General features: G+C 48.2%; 1 protein-coding gene across 6 annotated transcripts in view; it reads right to left on the bottom strand.

Annotated features, from left to right (window-relative positions):
- Positions 1-19098, bottom strand: part of RAB11FIP4 (RAB11 family interacting protein 4) — a 193962-nt gene that overhangs the window by 16174 nt on the left and 158690 nt on the right. For all 6 annotated transcript variants that reach the window (XM_088661381.1, XM_035103841.3, XM_035103842.3 and 3 more), the window contains one exon: positions 1500-1723. In XM_088661381.1, coding sequence (XP_088517507.1) covers positions 1500-1723 — 224 coding nt within the window. The remainder of the gene's footprint in view (positions 1-1499; positions 1724-19098) is intronic.

Raw genomic sequence — 19098 nt, 5'->3', positions numbered from 1 at the left:
GTGTTGGGCAGTTTTTTGCACCCTGGTGCTGCATATGCTAAAGACGGCCCTGAGTAGTAGTAGTAGTAGTAATAATAATAATAATAATAATAATAATAATAATAATAATAATGTTCCCCCTTTTAAAAAGCTGGTACTGCATGTGGGTGCAAAAAGACAATAAGCACAACCACAAATGCATCTGTTCCCTGATGAAATATCTTCCTCACCCCCAACTGAAATGCTGTCCTTGACATTTCCCCAGGGAATTGCACCTTCATGGGGCAGCTTACACCCCGCCTTTTTATATTTTACAAACACTGGCTCTAGGCTCTCTTTATGGAATCCAGGGCAAACAGGGCATTAAATATATTCTGGAAAGCTTGCTGCAACCCCAACACAGTTTAACAAAATCATGTTATGCAGTTATGTAGCAGCCCAGCGCAGGTTTATAATGGTTGCCACTGGGCCACACCTAGATAGCTAGACGCAACCTATTCCAAAACTGCACCCTGGTCCTACTTAAAGTTTCTATGCTTCTGTGCTTGCATCAGGTGTTCTGTTGGGAAGGAACCTTTGGGCCAGGTCAAGACGTTAAATACCAAAAGGGATATATGAAGCAATACAGTGGTACCTTGGTTCTCAAATGCCTCGGTACTCAAACAACTTGGAACCCAAACACTGCAAACCCGGAAGTAAGTGTTCCAGTTTGCGAACATTTTTCGGAAGTTGAACGTGCTCTGTTTAGAGTATTATGCTTCCGTTTTGAATGCCGCACTTCCGTTTTGAGTGCTATGCTGAAGTTTGTCTGTTTTTGCTATATATTTTGCGTTTTTGCTTTTATGACTTTTTTGTTTTGTTTTTGTGACTATGTGGAACCCAGTTCAGCTACTGATTGTTTGTTTGTTTGTTTGATTGTGTGACTGCAGTACATTGTTTATTGCTTTCATTTTATGGATCAATGGTCTCGTAAAGATAGTAAAATTAACATTACATTGCTGTTTTAGGGGTTGTTTTTTAAAAATCTGGAACGGATTAATCCATTTTGCATGACTTTCTATGGGAAAGCACGCCTTGGTTTTGGAACGCTTTGGTTTTGGAACGGACTTCTGGAACGAATTAAGCATGGGTAGGCAAACTAAGGCCCGGGGGCTGGATCCGGCCCAATCGCCTTCTAAATCCGGCCTGCAGACGGTCTGGAAATCAGCATGTTTTTACATGAGTAGCATGTGATCTTGTATTTAAAATGCATCTCTGGGTTATTTGTGGGGCCTGCCTGTTGTTTTTACATTTGTAGAATGTGTGCTTTTATTTAAAATGCATCTCTGGGTTATTTGTGGGGCATAGGAATTCATTCATTTTTTTCCTTCAAAATATAGTCCGGCCCCCCACGAGGTCTGAGGGACAGTGGACCAGCCCCCTGCTGAAAAAGTTTGCTGACCCCAGGATTAAGTTTGAGAACCAAGGTACCACTGTATAGGAAAGGCGATACAGGAAACACTCAAGAGCTTTCTACTCACTTATCTCCAGGCAGGAAGAGGCCACCCAGCATGCCATCCTTCTCCTCACTCCGACACACATCCGACGCCTCTGAGCTGTGGGCGCTTTCAATGGCACTGTCCATGTCAGACTCATGGTGGACTTCCTGCTGAGCCAGGGTCATGTTGTCTTCATCGGGAAAGAGATCTGATTCACTGTATGCACTTTCACTGTCCAAATAGCTGCCGTCTTGAATTTCAGGACCCTGGGAAAGAGGGAAAGAGAGCCTTTTAGGATCGGAGGAAGATAAAAAAACAGAAAAACAAACCTTGATGATGGATGTGAAGGGGAGAAGAGAGTACAGCCCTTTCCCATTAAGTCTAATGTTGACTTTGCCTCGGACAGCTGAGCGGGTTCAAACAGATTGCCCAGAAGCTGAGCAAAGCTTGCCAAATTAGACCTAAGCAAACTAATTTAAATTTCATCTGTTATATACCCTTTGCCAGACAGTGGAGCTTGACAGGGAGCTTCAAAATCAGGGTGGTGGTGGCAGAACCCCTAAGATCTCTGTCTTTTCCAGTGTTGGGAAGTACAGTGGTACCTCGGAAGACGAAAATAATTCATTCCACGGGTCGCTTCATCTAGCGAGATTTTCGTCTTGCGGAAACAAATGGCAGGCGGCAAAAAAAAAAGCAGCAAAAAAAATGTCTTGCGAGATGCGGCCATAGAAAGCTTTGTCTAGCGAGGCAACAAAGCATCGCTAGACGCTTTCGTCTAGCGAGTTTTTCGTTGCGCGAGGCATTTGTCTTGCAAGGAACCACTGTACACAGTAATGGATGACTGTCATATCAAAGAGTGGAATTCTGCCCCACTGAATTCAATGTGACTTATTGCCAGGTAAGTGGGTATGGTATAAAATCACACCTGGAGTCCCAAGTAAAATAATATAGTGTGCTAAGTAGGAAAAGCAGCTGTAAGCTCTTGTAACACAGTACAAAGCTAACAGACAAGCCTGCAGTTTTAAGTTCCACATGCTCCAGGCAAGCACAATGTCCACTTTTGACCTAGTGCTTTCCCCCTGCAACTTCAAATCTGATAAGAGGAATGACTGTACCTTAAGTTTCAAAATTTACCAAACAAGTACCAGAAAGACAAGTTCTTATCTTCAAGTCCCCCCCCCCAAGAACATAAGTCAACAAAAGCAACAGTCGGAGTTTGGAATCAGAAATGCTGAAGTAAGCAAATTGGCACTGGGAAGAACATGTTTTTATTCACCCACTGAGCACTAAAATCTTACTCAAAACTTCCTGTCAGAGAAGAGCCCTCTGCACTCGGGGGTAATTCTCTGTAAAGACCTCTGAATTCAAGTTTCTATAATGCAAATTTTGACCCATTGAGTCTATGACACTGATTGACAGGCTGCACTTTAAAAACTTATGCAACACCTTGTTGCTGTACTAGTGAGAGGTCTTTACATGCCAGAGCAGTCTGCGTATCAGTGCCGAAACCTTAAAGCCCGGTCCTATGAGTGGCTGCTCATAATATGAGACCATTAGACAAACTTTGAAAAACCAGAGTAATTTAACACAGTATCCCCTCCTTCCAGACTAAGTGAAGGTTAACTTCCAGACTAAGTGAAGAAACCACAATATAAAACAAGGCCAATTGTAGGAAGAGTTACTGATATGGCTTTACATAAACACATACCCTCCAACTTTTCCCCGATGAAAATAGGGACATCCTAAGGGAAAGTGCGGGACGTGGGTGGCGCTGTGGGTTAAACCATTGAGCCTAGGGCTTGCCAATCAGAAGGTTGGCGGTTCGAATCCCCACAACGGGGTGAGCTCCCGTTGCTCGGTCCCAGCTCCTGCCAACCTAGCAGTTCAAAAGCACGTCAAGGTGCAAGTAGATAAATAGGTACCACTCCAGCGGGAAGGTAAACGGTGTTTCCGTGTGCTGCTCTGGTTCGCCAGAAGTGGCTTTGTCATGCTGGCCACATGACCTGGAAGCTGTACACCGGCTCCCTCGGCCAATAACGCAAGATGAGCGCCGCAACCCCAGAGTCGGTCACGATTGGACCTAATGGTCAGGGGTCCCTTTACCTTTAAGGAAAAGTGGGACATTCTGAAATCAAATCAGAAACCAGGATAGCTTCTGTAAATCTGGGACTGTCCCTGGAAAACAGGGATACTTGGAGGGTCTGTAAACATTTTATTGGAAGTGCTTAGTGTCTGCTAGCATCAGGCATGAAAAAACTTTTAAGCCAGCAAGACTTTCTAGGAGCCAGATTGAAGGGAGGCAGAAGTGGAAAGCTGATAACTACAGTTGCGTGGTGGGAGGTTGACAGGAGCAGACACTTTGTTGCAGAAGTAAGCAGAATCAAAGCTTATGAGGTCTACTTTGGTCCCCCCCCCCCCCGAATCTCAAGGTCTACCATTAGGGGCAAAGTGCAAAACAGAATTAAGTGCACCTTAACCCAGGAATTTGTTTTCAGTACCAGAACTGAGCTCGCAGTTCTGTCACACAAAAATCGATTCCTTCTCCCCCCCCTACCCCCCCCACAAAATCTTTGTAAATGGTTTTGTTTTTGTTTTACCTGACCTGTCAAGGGTTAACCCACACTTGAGGCTCGTGTTTAAAAGGGAGGAGCAGCCGTTTGTCAGTTAGTAGAGGGTTTGGGGGAATGGGAGCGTGGGTGGTTAATAATAAAAAAAGAAGGTCTTATAGTTAGGATAGGTTTAGGTAAAGGTTGGAAAAGATATACAGTGGTGCCTCGCTAGACGAAATTAGTTTGTTCCACGGGTCTTTTCTTATAATGAAAAATTTGTCTAGCGAATCCCATAGGAATGCATTGAATTTTTTTTTTTAAATTGCCCATAGGAACGCATTAATTGAATTTCAATGCATTCCGATGGGAAACCGCAATTTGCTAGACGAATTTTTCATAAAACAAATTCGTCTAGCGAGGCAACCTCCGCTCGAAAAATCCTTTCGTTAAGCGGAAATTTCGTTAAGCAGGGCATTCGTTAAGCGAGGCACCACTGTACTGTATACATTGAATGTTTGACAAAAGGTGAAATAACAAAAACCAAGCTTGTACACATGAAACCATAAAGTATTTGTTATGACTAGAGGCAAATAAATATTCATCGTTTAAGTGCCAAGTAAAGAGTTGTCTGTATTATTTTCCAGCAAGGTATCAACACTTGTTTAGGTGGAGACACCACAAAGGACAAAACTTCCTACAAGAGAAGAATGGATAGTTTGTGTCTTTGAGTCTCACTGAGGGGGCCAAATAGGAGGACAAACCTAAAGTGTCACAGTGTTGAAACCTGGCCGCGTGTGCTGGAAGAAAAACCTCATTACTATCAAGCCCAAAGGGAGAGAGGGAGGTTAGTTTTACCTCAGGATTCCCTAGTAGCTCTTTAAGTAATATAGAGGTTAAAGTGGAAAAGACGAAAGAAAAGGATTTCGCCGCACTCCCCGCCCCCCCACAAAATCTTTGTAAATGCAAACCCTCAGTTAAAAACACCTCCTAATATCTGTAAAAAAACACCGTGAGATGAAGAGGCCAATATAACAGCATTTCAAGTTGGCTGTTAATATAAAAATTAACAGATCGTGACTTCTCTGGAGAAAATAAAATCAGCAGAAACATTTATTTCAGCTAGCATGTCCTTTGGGGGAGGCTTTCTCCAAAAAATGGGCCAAGAAACGCTTTTTTAGAAAACACATTTCATTGGCACTTACGCACACAGAGAAAACATGAGGTAGGACCATCTGATAACGACTCCTATTCCGAGGCCTGTTTATTTTGCTAATAACCATTTTTAATTAGTCACTCTAAAATAGACCTGTTAGCAACCAGGCACGTAGCAACATCTCCAGAATCAAGGGTGCTTATTAAAACTTCTCAGAAGCTAGTAAGGTTTCATTTCAACTCATTCCAGGAGGGATAGTTTGAGGTCACAGTATAAAAGCACACCTTAGTGCCAAATATTTGGTAGATGTGACAAAACTGAGGATCGCAATTGAACACAAATTTGAGCGTGCTTCAGCAGGCTTTGACACAATTAACTCTCTGTGTGTATGACAATACCCTTCAACATTTCTCCAATGAAAATAGGGACATTGGCTTTGATACAATGGTACCTTGGTTCTCAAACTTGATCCCTTCCGGAAGTCCGTTCCAAAACCAAAGCATTCCAAAACCAAGGCGCGCTTTCCCATAGGAAGTCATGCCAAATGGATTAATCCATTCCAGACTTTTAAAAACAACCCCTAAAACAGCAATTTAACATGAATTTTACTATCTAACAAGACCATTGATCCATAAAATGAAAGCAAAAAACAATGTATTGCAGTCACACAATCAATCAATCAGTAGCTGAACTGCATTCCACACAGTCACAAAAACAAAACAAAAAGAGCCTCAAAAATAAAAACACAAAATAAATAGCAAAAACAGATAGACCTCAGCATAACACTCAAAACAGAACAAAATAAAAAAAATCCTTCCAGTAGCACCTTAGAGACCAACTAAGTTTGTCATTGGTATGAGCTTTTCGTGTGTATCTGAAGAAGTGTGCATTTCGACTACGGCAGACCAACATGGCTACCTACCTGTAACTCAAAACAGAAGTGTAACACTCAAAACGGAGCATGTTCAGCTTCCAAAAAAAGTTTGCAAACTGGAACACTTACTTCCGGGTTTGCAGTGTTTGGGTTCCAAGTTGTTTGAGTACCGAGGTATTTGAGAACCAAGGTACCACTGTAACTCCTATTGCCCCAGCTAAGAAGAAAGGGGAAAGAGACCATTAGAGGGAATCTGAACACTGGTCCCTCGGAACCAAGACTGGGCCGAAATATTTTGGCACCTGAGGAAGGCCCCAAAATTGTATCACGCTCCCCAGTAGGGAAGATCTACATTAGGAACAAAGGGGGAAGAAAGAATGACATAAGGATCTGATGCCCTGGTGGAGCTTTGCCATCTGAGACAGTCGCCCCACCTTGCCTCATGGTTGGGCCGGCCCTGAATAAATACTACTGTACATCGGTATCTGCTGTCTGTATGGATCTTGCCACCTGAGGCAGTCACCTCATCTTACCTCATGGACAGAATGCTCAGCACATTCTAAAAATTACAATCAACTATCCTTTCCCACTCTTTTATGCTATTTGTTTCTATTTTGTTTATGGTGAAGTTTTTTTTATTATTTATCTCTTTGTCTTTGTAATATGATGTGTTATAGAAGTATGGCAACTAATTCTCATTGTACGTCATTTGAAATAGATTTGAGTGCAATAAGATATGTTACTATGCTGTGTTTCCCAGAATCATTAAAAATGTGTAGAGAAGTGCAAAGAAAGAGCTCTCCGGATTCCAGAGTTAGAAGGAACATTTCTAAATTTTGGACAGTGAAGATTTGTCCTGGTCTGGTGCATGTAATATATTTCGTTTTGTAAGTTCTGTGATTTGTGCTCCTACTGTACAGTCAAACCTCGGTTTGCGACCGCCTCCGTTTGCGACTGCTTCGGTTTCCGACCACCGCGGACCCAGAATTGTTTACACCCAGGTTCCGTGGCCCTTGGATGCGCAGACGCGATCTGTGCAGCGTGCACATGCGCAGAAGCGCTCTATCGGTGCTTCGCGCACGCGCAGAAGCGTGCCTTTGGCGAGCAACCGATTCGGGGATCGACCAGCTCCACGGAACGGATTGTGGTCACAAACCGAGGTACCACTGTATTGTGATGGTCATTGGCTATAAACAATAAAATTTACTAGATTCCAAAATTCAGCCCTGTATAAAAACAGGACTGCGTTTTGGAGGCCATCTCCTATGTACAGTGGACCCTCCGGATACGAATTTAGTTCATTCCAGGGGTCCGTGCACACCCCAAAAAATCCATAGCCAGAGGCGCTGCTTCTGCGCACACACACAGCGTGATAGAGCGCTCCTGCGCATACGTGCGGTGCACAAAGCACTTCTGCGCATGCACGAGCGGCGAAACCTGGAAAAATACTTCTGGGTTTGCTGCTTTCAGGGCCGGCTCTAGGGGTAGGCTGGGTGGGGCAGGGCGCCAGGGCGCTGACCTGGCAGGGGTGTGTCGCGCTACGCCCTGCGCCTGGCCACCAGCTGTGACAAGAAACAGGGCGGAGTGGGGGCGCCGGAGCGATCTCCGACATGGTTGAGACGGCCCCGGCCGCTTTCACAACCTGAAGTTTACGTTACTCGAGAGTAACGTAACCTGAGGTTCTCCTGTGTATCTTGCTGTTGAACGCTGATAACTGCAAGCCCACCCTATATGAACTACCTGCATCTGTTCACATCTAACACTGTAAGTTGAACAAATGCTAGGTGCTGAAAACCTACACTGACACTATTCAAGGCCAGTGGCCGGAGCGGAAGAAAAAGAAATAAATTCGGGGGGAAGGACGCCACTTTAAAGAGCTGTAATCTAGAGGCACCCCTGAAAATAAACTCATTTGTGCTCTCGCTGCTCCTCGCGCTAGAGAAATGATGTGGGCAGAAGGCGAAAGGGGAAAGCACATGAAAAGCAGCTTTGTGCTCCAGCGAGTTTCCACTGTGTTTTTTTCTGGGGAGGTAAAAGCCAAAGAAAAACTGGCCTGGAACATGGAAAAGGGCCAGGAGCTACAGGCATGTTTGCATTTACACTACCCGGTCATTCAAATGTGTCAGTTTGCAGAAGTGCCAGGCTGCTTAACATGAGAGAACCCATTCAAAGCACTGGTTATTATTGCTTTTTTTAAAAAAAGCAAAAAAACCTGGTAGTGTTTGCTGTGAATTCATTTTGAACGCGCCCCAAAGGATTGTCAGTAAAAGAAAACAACTCAAAAGTGGAGCTGACCAAAGCTGGCAATGTGTAAATCCATGATATGAAAGAAGCTTTAATTTTTTTATGGCACCTTTGCTGTCAAAAGCCTGTTAGACATAGGAGCTCTTTTTGTAGAAAAAGAGGTGCTCACCATGAACACCTCCCTTGTTCTCTTACAATGGCAAAACAGTCCAGACCCTGGCACCCCCAATTAACAGGACCAGGCAGCAGACAATGGAAAATACAAACTATTCCTGAGACCCTGGAGAGCTATCATCAAGCAGAGTAGACTACTGTGGGTTAGTCCAACAATGAGACTAATATAGTCCGATCATACAGCCCTAAAACCAAGATTACGAGTGTAATGGAGGCTGCATGCATCAACAAATAAAACAAGTGGAGCTTTTATGACTGCAGACTGAATTATTTGTCTCTCCGAGGAGGTACCTCCAGACTTTGGGGGATTGAGTGTGAAAACTGTAGAGCCTGCAACAGTAAGACACACAGAACCGATAGCCTTAGTATCTTCCTAAAGGTTTGCAGAAGTGCAAAGAAATAGGGAAAATGAAAGGTAGAGAGCCCACTGTTATGTACTGAGCTTGGATCCTAGAACAATAGGCAGGTAAGATCCTAGAATGCAACAATCTGATTGGCCTGCAGGAGCAGACCAATCAGGGCCCAGGAGGAAGTTAATCAGCCTATTAGGTCGGTAGGATCCTACGTAAAATGCAACAACTGATTGGCCTGCAGGAGCAGCCCAATCAGGCTCCAGGAGGGAAGCAGAGTCAGCCAATCACACGGGACCCGTTGTGTAAATAATGTACAGTATATAAAGCCTGAGGTTTTGTTGGGGAGGGGGATTCATTCACTGTTACGAGCTGAAATAAAGAGCATGAAATCACTATGCGACTCTATATTTCACCACCCCCAAAACAACCTGACCCAATGAGGTTGAGACTGTTTACTGGGCACAGAATGCTGATTGTTGGGGAGTGGGGGTTACGTTCCCACAATAGAACTGGCTGGATTTATATATAGTACAGCTACCACTCCTGAATTCAGTAGGGTACTGTGAGGGACAGGGGATATCGCGAAGTCCCTCCCCTCCTGAGTTCAAGCCCATCCCCGAGCACAGGGGAAAGCAGAGAGAGTTCCGATTCCAATGGGGAAGCAGGAAGTCGTGTCCGAGGCTCAGGCAAGGTAGAGGAGCCAGGGTCCCAGGTGGGACAGGAAGGGGCGAATAAGGGGGGGAGACCCATCCCCCCAACTCCGGAATTACGCAGAAAGAGGAGGGGAAAGAGGATGGGTCTGCCAAAGCTTTTGTGTTGGAGAAAGACGCGCCAAAAGCCATTCGGAGGTTCTGGAACCGACTGACCACATCACTCCGTGTAAATAGCAATGACTTCAGCACTGTAAATACGCAGCACCAATAAAAGAATAAAATGCAGAGCTGCGTAGCGTCGTTACTCTGAAGTAGCCCACTCCGGCCACTGTGACAGCAACCTCCGAATCCTTTTTTGGGCTACTTTGGAGTTGCCGGGATGAGCGTGTCAGAGGCGGAGAGATGGCGGCAGATCGCGGAGAAAGCCCAGCAAGAACTGCAGCAGCTGTCGCTGCAGGCGCAGGGGGAATTGAAGGCAGCTAAAGAAGAGACTAAGAAGGTCCAGGACGACCGGCTACAACTTGCGGAACAGGTGAGAGCGCTACAGGAAAGAGAGCAGGAATTAAGGGCGGTGGCGGTAGACCTCCAAAACAAGCTGGATGCAGAGAAAAACAAGGCGGGAGGGGCACCCCAAGTCCAAGTGCTGCCAGGAAGGAGAGCCGGGACCCTAGTAAGCAAGTTCAATGGAGACCCGAGGGAATATCAGGGCTTTGAGACTGAGATTGTGTATGCTCTTGAGCTGCACCACGATGAGTTCCCTGATGATGAGCACAGGGTAGCGTTTATATAATAATAATAATAATAATAATTTATTATTTATACCCCGCCCATCTGGCCGGGTTCCCCCAGCCACTCTGGGCGGCTTCCAAAAAAAACAGAAATTCTAAAATACAGAAATCCATCAAACATTAAAAGCTTCCCTAAACAGGGCTGCCTTGAGATGCCTTCTTTATTGTGGAGCACCTTACCGGGGCAGCCAGGGAGTGGCTAAGACCGTTAATCGCAACAAAGAATCCTTGCATGAAGAATGTCAAACTATTTCTAGAAGGTTTGAAAACGATGTATTCGTCCGATAGTCATATGGACCAGACTAAGGAGGAACTTCATAATTTACGCCAAGGAAATATGACAGTTCGCGCGTACTGGGCGAAATTCACCATGCTGGTGCACAGATTGGGGTGGGAACTAGAGTCACCCCCAATGCAAGCGGCGTTCTACTTGGGGTTGCATGAGGAGGTGAAGGATGAGCTCTCGAGAGGTCCAAAGCCCAGTAATATGGATCAGCTGAGCAAAGCGGCTCTGGCGGTGGGGGTGAGACAGGAATCCCGGTGGAGCGACAAGCAAGCAACGCGCGCAAAGCGGGCTTGGTTCCCACGGTCGCAGGAGAAGCCACTCCCCCAACAACCCTTTCAAGCCACGCCTGGGGCCAGCCAGGACCAGGAACCCATGCAGATTGATAGAGCGCGCGCGCGGGCTTTTCAAACCCCAGCGGCGCCAAGACGCAAGGAGGGAAGGGGTGGGAATTGCTTTCTCTGCAACTCCCCCCAGCATCTCATCAGAGACTGCCCACATCGCAGGGAGTGGCAAGGAAAGGCGGGAACGGTTGTGCCCTCCCCCACTGACGCAGCACCACAGCAGGGAAACGGGAAAGCCTGGCTGCAGGAGACAAGGGGCAGCAGCCAGGCACAGTCAGCAGACAACAGCCCCAGCCCACCCACCCGCACAGAGAGGAGCAGAGCCAGCCCACCCCTCCCAGAGCAGGAGTGGTTCTAGAAGTGACGCTCACGCTCCCAAATGGCTATCCCCTGACGGTCCTCGCCCTAATTGACAGTGGGGCGTCAGCGAACTTCTTCTCGAGAAACTTTGCAGAAGAGCACCAGATCCAGCTTCTGCAGCTGGATTTTCCTCTGCACGTGGCGACCATTGACGGCAGAGAGCTGCTGGGAGGGGCCATCACTCATCAAACCCCCCCCATGAAAATGACGGTGGGAAGGCACTCAGAGACACTGGCATTCAACGTCACCACCATCTCAGACCCCCCCATCGTCTTGGGCATGAGCTGGCTGGCGCGCCACGACCCCTCCATCAGTTGGCACCAGAGATGCATCACTTTTGGATCGGACTTTTGCCTGGAACATTGCATGCAGCACCAACCAGGGGAGGGGCCTCCCATAGCCACGGTGGCCACCATGCACGTCAAAGGGGGTGAGGCGATACCCAAGCCGTACTGGGACCTGCAGGAGGTCTTCAGCGAAGCGGAGTCCGACCACCTACCCCCACACAGGCCTTTTGACTGCCAGATCAACCTGGTGCCAGGGGCAACCATACCCCCAGCCAAGCTGTACGCCATGTCAGACCAGGAACTGGAGGATCTGCGCGCTTTCATCGACAAGAACCTCAAGCGGGGGTTCATCAGAGAAAGCAAGGCAGCAGGGGGCAGCCCGGTCTTCTGGGTGGACAAGAAAGACACGCAACAGCGCCGTCTTGTGGTGGATTTTAGACGGCTGAATTCAGTGACAGAGCCAGTGGCTTTCCCCATGCCCAGAGTGGATGATCTCCTGACAGCGGCACGCAGGGGCAAGATTTTCACCAAGCTAGACCTGAGGGGGGCGTACAACTTGATCAGGATCCGGGAAGGCGATGAATGGAAAACCACGATGTTCACGCCTCTGGGCTCTTTTGAATATCTGGTGATGCCCTTCGGGTTGCAAGGGGGCTCAGCATGCTTCCAGGCCTTCATGCACCACGTCCTGGGGTCCCTCCTCTTCAGGAAATGCTTGGTCTTCCTGGATGACATCCTTATCTATTCCGATGACCCAGTGCAGCATGTGAAAGATGTCAGGGAGGTGTTGCAGCGCCTGAAGGAGAACCACCTGTATGTGAAGCTGGAGAAGTGCAAGTTTCACACCAAGGAGGTGGACTTCCTGGGCTACAAGCTGTCAGACAAGGGGCTGGCGATGGACAAGGACAAGGTGCAGGCCATCCTGGACTGGCACAGCCCCAGGACGCGCAAAGATGCCCAACGCCTACTAGGCTTCGCCAACTTCTACAGGAAGTTCATCAAGAACTTCTCTCGCGTCACGGCTCCCATCACTGACTGCCTGAGAGGCAAGCAGAAGTTCAGGTGGACACCAGAGGCGCAAGCAGCGTTCGAAAGCCTCAAGAGGGTGTTCGCCTCAGACCAGAACCTGTTCCACGTGGTTCAGGACGCGCCCCTACGCGTGGAGACAGATGCTTCTGATAAAGCTGTGGGCGCCATTTTGTTGCAACTGGACGCCAACAGAGAGTGGAGACCCTGTGCCTTCTTCTCCAGGAAGTTGACCCAGCCAGAGCGAAACTACACGGTGTTTGATCGGGAACTTCTTGCGATCCACGCTGCGTTCCAGCACTGGAGACACTTCCTGGTGGGCGCCAAGCACCCCATCCAGGTGTGCACAGACCACAAGAACCTGGAGTTCTGGAGAACTGCCAGGGTGCTCAACCAGCGGCAGATACGGTGGGCAGAGTTCTTCTCGAACTTCAACTTCTCCATACACTACATCCCGGGAGAGCAGAATGTCAGGGCGGATGCCCTCTCCCGCAAGCCAGAGTACATGGAGGAGGAGGCGCCACCGGCACCCAGGCACATTTTCCCCCCATCAGCATGGTCCTGCGGAGCAGCAGTGGTGAGCGAGGCAGAACTCACAGCACTGACGGCAGCGGATGATTTTGCCAACCGCATCTTCAGAGAACTGAGAGGGGGGGGAGCAGGCAAAAGACTTTGCAGAACGCAGGGGGCTGCTTTTCTACAAGGGTGCACTGTACCTGCCCACCACCCAGCTTAGACGTACGGTCCTCAAGCAGATGCACGACAACCCAACGGCGGGTCATTTTGGGAGGGACAAAACCGCTCACCTAGTCATGAGACACTTCTGGTGGCCAGGGGTGCGGGAAGATGTTCGAGACTATGTACGGGGCTGTGACACCTGCCAGCGGGCAAAGGTGGTCAGAGCAGCGCCACCGGGATTGCTGGAGCCCTTAGCCACGCCACACAGGCCGTGGGAAGTGGTGTCCATGGACTTCATCACAGATCTGCCTTCTTCCAGGGGCAAGACCGCAGTGTTGGTGGTGGTGGACCTCATGTCCAAAATGTGCCACTTTATACCGTGTGCCAGGGCGGTCTCTGCAGAAGAGACAGCCAAACTGTTTGTGGATCACGTATTCAGACTGCATGGATTACCTTTAAGGGTTATTTCGGATCGTGGCCGCCAATTTGTTTCCAGGTTCTGGCGGCGGCTCATGAACCTCCTGCAGGTGGAGGTCAGCTTGTCGACGGCTAGACACCCGCAGACCAATGGACAGGCGGAAAGGGTCAACGCCATTCTGCAGCAGTACCTGAGATGCTACGTCAGCCAGCGGCAAACGGACTGGGTGGATCGCCTGCCACTGGCAGAATTTGCCTACAACAATGCGGTGCACGTCTCCACAGGGGTGTCGCCCTTTAAGGCCAATTACGGGCGCGACCTCAGATCTTTCCCAGAGAGGGAGGGGGAGGAGGAGGAGGAGGGCCCACAGGCTGAGGATTGGGCAGAGGAACTGGAGACGGTGCACCAGCATCTCAGAGAACACTTGGAGAGAGCCAAGGAAGCGTACAAGAAGGGGGCAGATCGCCACAGGCGACCGGGGGAGGTCATTAGGGTGGGGGACAAAGTTTGGTTGTCCTCAGAGGGCCTTCCCATCAGAGGGAGGTGCAAAAAGCTGGCGCCCAGAAGGTTGGGCCCCTTCACGGTCACGCAACAGGTCAACCCGGTGGCATACAGGCTGGCACTGCCAGAGGACATGAGGGTGCACCCAGTGTTTCATAGATCGCTGCTGTCGCCGTACAGGGAAAGCAGCAGGCTCCGAGGCAGCGAACAAACCCCTGAGGGAGGGGGGGAGAGAGAAGGCAGGGAGCAACTCAATGAAGCCACGGCCATCCTGGATTCAAGGAGGGGGGTGGGGGGCCTGGAGTACCTCATGGCATGGGAGGATGCTCCACCGTCCCAGAACGAATGGGTCCCAGCCACTCAGATACAAGAGGAATTCCTGGTAGAAGAATTTCACGCCCTCTTTCCCCATAGACCCAAGCCCTGGCACATGGAAAGGGAGGGGGAGGGGGAGGAAGCACGGGAGAGCAGTTCACCATGGCGCTGGGAAGCGGAGTTTGAGGAACCAGAGGATGAGGTATGGGTGTCACCGAGATCCACCCAGTCAGAGGAAGGAGCAGATTGGCAGAACATTTTTACCCCTACCAGCTCTGACGCCACGGACTTTTTGGGATTCCCGTCCTCCCAGGCGGAAGGGGGGGGGCTCACAGGACTGGGGGGAGGTGTTCACACCAATGGGCTCGGAAAGCACTGAGTTCTTAGGCTTCCAGTCGTCACCGACACCTGGGGGGGACCTGGGGAGGGGTGAAGGAGAGCTTGGGAGGGGGGTGGATGTGAGGGACAGGGGATATCGCGAAGTCCCTCCCCTCCTGAGTTCAAGCCCATCCCCGAGCACAGGGGAAAGCAGAGAGAGTTCCGATTCCAATGGGGAAGCAGGAAGTCGTGTCCAAGGCTCAGGCAAGGTAGAGGAGCCAGGGTCCCAGGTGGGACAGGAAGGGGCGAATAAGGGGGGGAGACCCATCCCCCCAACTCCGGAATTACGCAGAAAGAGGAGGGGAAAGAGGATGGGTCTGCCAAAGCTTTTGTGTTGGAGAAAGACGCGCCAAAAGCCATTCGGAGGTTCTGGAACCGACTGACCACATCACTCCGTGTAAATAGCAATGACTTCAGCACTGTAAATACGCAGCACCAATAAAAGAATAAAATGCAGAGCTGCGTAGCGTCGTTACTCTGAAGTAGCCCACTCCGGCCACTGTGACAGGTACTATTGCCTGGATAGGGCATTGTAGTGAAGGGGAATCAACACACAGGTATCTTGTGTGCCTACAAATACATATTCACTCAAGAGGCATTTACGCACACAGCCCAATTAGCGATTTCTCAAAACCCAGGGGACAAAGGTGAAGACTGGAGAACTCTAGGGTATGTTGACACACTTGAACACTCGTTAAAAACACCTCCAAGTATCTTGTCAGAAGACAATAATTAGGACAGTGCTAACGCCAAGTCCCTGAAATATTCCTGTTCTCCCAGGCAGAAAGAAAAGGCAAAAACACCTTACAACATTTTTATCAGGTTGCTAAAAATGGGACTGATATTCACTAAAATGATGATACAGTTCAAGTGAAGACAAGGAGAAAATATTTTGCAAACTGGCTTGCTGATCTGTCATACTGGACCCTATTTTCCACCTCATTCCTTACGCTCCAATCCTTGACCTTACAACAAACAAAACAAAACAAAACCTTCACACCTGGATATATATTTGGAAGTGAGTCACCATGCACCTCTCTCAAGCCAAGAGTCACATGCTGGTAGTGGTGGGCGGGGCCAGAGGGGAAAGTAGGCGGGGCAATGGATGCAATACTTATCGCTGTACATTCCAGCCATGGAAAAGGCACACACACAACAAACACTTGCTTCAGGCAAGCAAGAGACATTTTCACCGTTGAAAGACTAATACCAGCCAGGCAATAACATGGTTACAAAAGTTGGGTGCCACCACCACTCTCTGCTGTGAAATAGCAAGATCTATGGGGGTTCCAAGCACTCACTCAGGAGTTGTGTTCCACTGGAGAATTGAGACACGGCGGAGACTGTTGCACCTTTAAGAAATATGGTTTATTCACCTATTTGCACCTTCAGTCTAGACCCATCAAATGCCCCAATTTAATTAGGACGTCACTAATTTATAGAAGCTGCCCCAGCTTCTGATACTAATACAGCTTTACCTTGGTTCTCAAACACCTTGGTACTCAAACAACTTGGAACCCAAACACTGCAAACCTGGAAGCAAGTGTTCCGGTTTGTGAACTTTTTTCGGAAGCTGGACATGCTCCGTTTTGGGTATTACACTTCTGTTTTGAGTGCCACACTTCTGCTTTGAGTGTTACGCTGACAATTTCAGTGTTACGCTTCTGATCTGAGTGCCACACTTCTGCTTTGAGAGTTACGCTGAGGTCTGTTCATTTTTACTATTTATTTTGTGTTTCTGCGGCTTTTTTGTTTGTTTTTGTGACTGTGTGGAACCTAGTTCAGCTACTGATTGATTGTGTGGCAGCAGCCACTCTGGGCGGCTTCCAACCGAATATTAAAAACAGTACAGCATCAAACATTAAAAACTTCCCTAAACAATGGACCAATGGTCTCGTTAGATAGCAAAATTCATTTTAAATTTCTGTTTTAGGGGTTGTTTTTTAAAGTTTGGAACAGATTAATCCATTTTGCATTACTTTCTATGGGAAAGCATGCCTTGGTTTTGGAATCCTTTGGTTTTGGAACACACTTCCGGAATGGATTAAGTTTGAGAACCAACGTACCACTGTATAGGATGCCCCAATTTCCCCAGAGGCCGCTCTAGGCTGCACAGCATTTGGAGATGCTGTACCTCGTGAACAGGAGGCCAAAGATAGCAAAGGTAAGAGAGGGGAGAAAAGGAGGGGGCAAGGGGACAGTCGAGGAAGGGGTCAGCAGCAGGGAGTGAGCAAGCGAGCGACGGAGATGGGGGATGGTGGGGGGTGCCCCCAATTGTTCTCACAAAATGTTGGAGCAGGGCTTTTTTCCCACCCAGTTCCAGCATCTCTCAGGTGGGCACCATTGTAATCGAACAAGGAAGGCGTTCATGGTGAGTTCAGCCACCTCTTTTTCTGTCGAAGAGGACAAGTGAACAGGAAGGTGCGGCAGTTGTCAAGGGGTTCCAGAGGTTTGCTGAGGTCCTTCTATTAGGGCACGAACCTTGTGCCCAGTACAGTGGTACCTCGGTTTAAGAACAGCCCTGTTCTATTCAGTTTACAAACTCGGCAAAACTGGAAGTAGTGTCCTGGTTTGCGAACTTTATCTCGGTTTAAGAACAAAAGCTGAACGATGGAAGGGCGGTCTCATTAGGGAAAGTGCACCTCGGTTTAAGAACGGTTTTGGTTTCAGAATGGACTTCCAGAATGGATTAAGGTACCACTGTAATGCCAAATCAGGACCACAGTCCTGCCTGATCACATGCAGACGCAAAACACAATGAAGGCCACCAACCAGTCTTCTTCCCCACCTAAAATTTCACCCCTGGTATATATCCTCTTTGAATCATAAACACAATAGCTCACACTTAACTTGCTTTAACACCTACGCCAAACCTGTTGGATTTTTCCTTCCAGCACGCAGCAGAAGTAACCTTAGTAACAGCCATGGAAAAGGCACCCTAAGTGCTGGAAAACAACCATCACCATGGCACAGAACAAATCCTTACCACTGTGGCAGAAATGTGATCCTAAAAATACCTCTAATTTCAGGGAGATAAAGCCTTACCGGTGCCAAGCTTTTGGGTAGCATTTGCACTATAGCAAAGGAGGAAACAGTGGCGGAAGCGAGCTCATCCCTAGGGGAAGCAAAGGGAGGTACTGGACTGAGAGACAGACAGACAGACAGACAGACAGACAGACAGACAGACAGACAGACAGACACAGGCCACCAGCAAAAGTAAGAAAGCTTGTAGGCCGGAAAATGAGGCAACAGCAGAACAAGGAGAGATTAAAAAGAACACACACCAAGTTAGCCTAAGTTCCCATGACTTGGGAACATTCATAGGCATCAATGGTCAATGAGAACCAATGCACAGAGGGGGATAGCATGGGACAAGAAAGAGATTGTCAGTATTTGCTTAATTCAAAAAATGTCTATGACATTTGCTCCAAGGTAGTCAGTTTGGTGCTACTGTATACTGGTTCCAACCAGCATTGAGCTGAAGCACTTTGAGGAAATGCATTTTCGAGAAGCCTCAAGGTTGAAGAAGTGGATACAGAGTTACAACACATCTGCTTGTGGAAGGAACATAACAGATGGAGAATGAAGCCTTGATCACTTGTTTTATGGCCAAGTTGACCAGACACTAAAAGGCAGAAAGGAAAGGAAGCTTAGTGGCTGGGGGAACCCGGCCAGATGGGCGGGGTATAAATAATAAATTATTATTATTATTATTATTAGCTCTATAACTCACAGCAATGACAGTGTGTTGTAATGGACAAAATATTGAGCTCATACCTTTTTCAAGTGGCAAAAAGCATTTCCTGGTAACTGGGGAAGTGGTACATAGGAATGAGAAGGAGCTATTCCCCTCTCACAGTCTACGTCCCTAATCGAAACTGGGGCTGGCTGTAGCTAAACCTAGCCATTTTTGATAAAAATGGGAGAGCACAGATCTCCTAGATGGCCATGGGCAAGTCACTTTTCTGCCAAAGACATTCAATGTGACCCATGCACAGGCAGGTTGATTAACCCCAAAACCACATGTTGAGCATGTTGAGTTGTTGAGCATGAACTGAGTTGTTGCCTCTCAGTCTCTCTCTCTCTCTCTCTCTCTCTCTCTCTCTCTCTCTCTCTCTCACACACACACACACACACACACACACCACCCTGATTATCTTGGGAGGGCAGGTGGAACACGGAATACAGCTGAAATATTGAAATAATTGGCGAGACGTTTGGCCGCCATTGTGATGCCAATCTGGCAGTGAGACAGGGAAACCA

The sequence above is a fragment of the Zootoca vivipara genome, chromosome 2, assembly GCF_965207765.1.
Source record: "Zootoca vivipara chromosome 2, rZooViv2.hap1.1, whole genome shotgun sequence".
NCBI classification, from domain to species: Eukaryota; Metazoa; Chordata; class Lepidosauria; order Squamata; family Lacertidae; genus Zootoca; species Zootoca vivipara.
The sequence above is the reverse complement of the archived record's forward strand: the minus strand, read 5'-3'. Positions and strand labels throughout refer to the sequence as shown.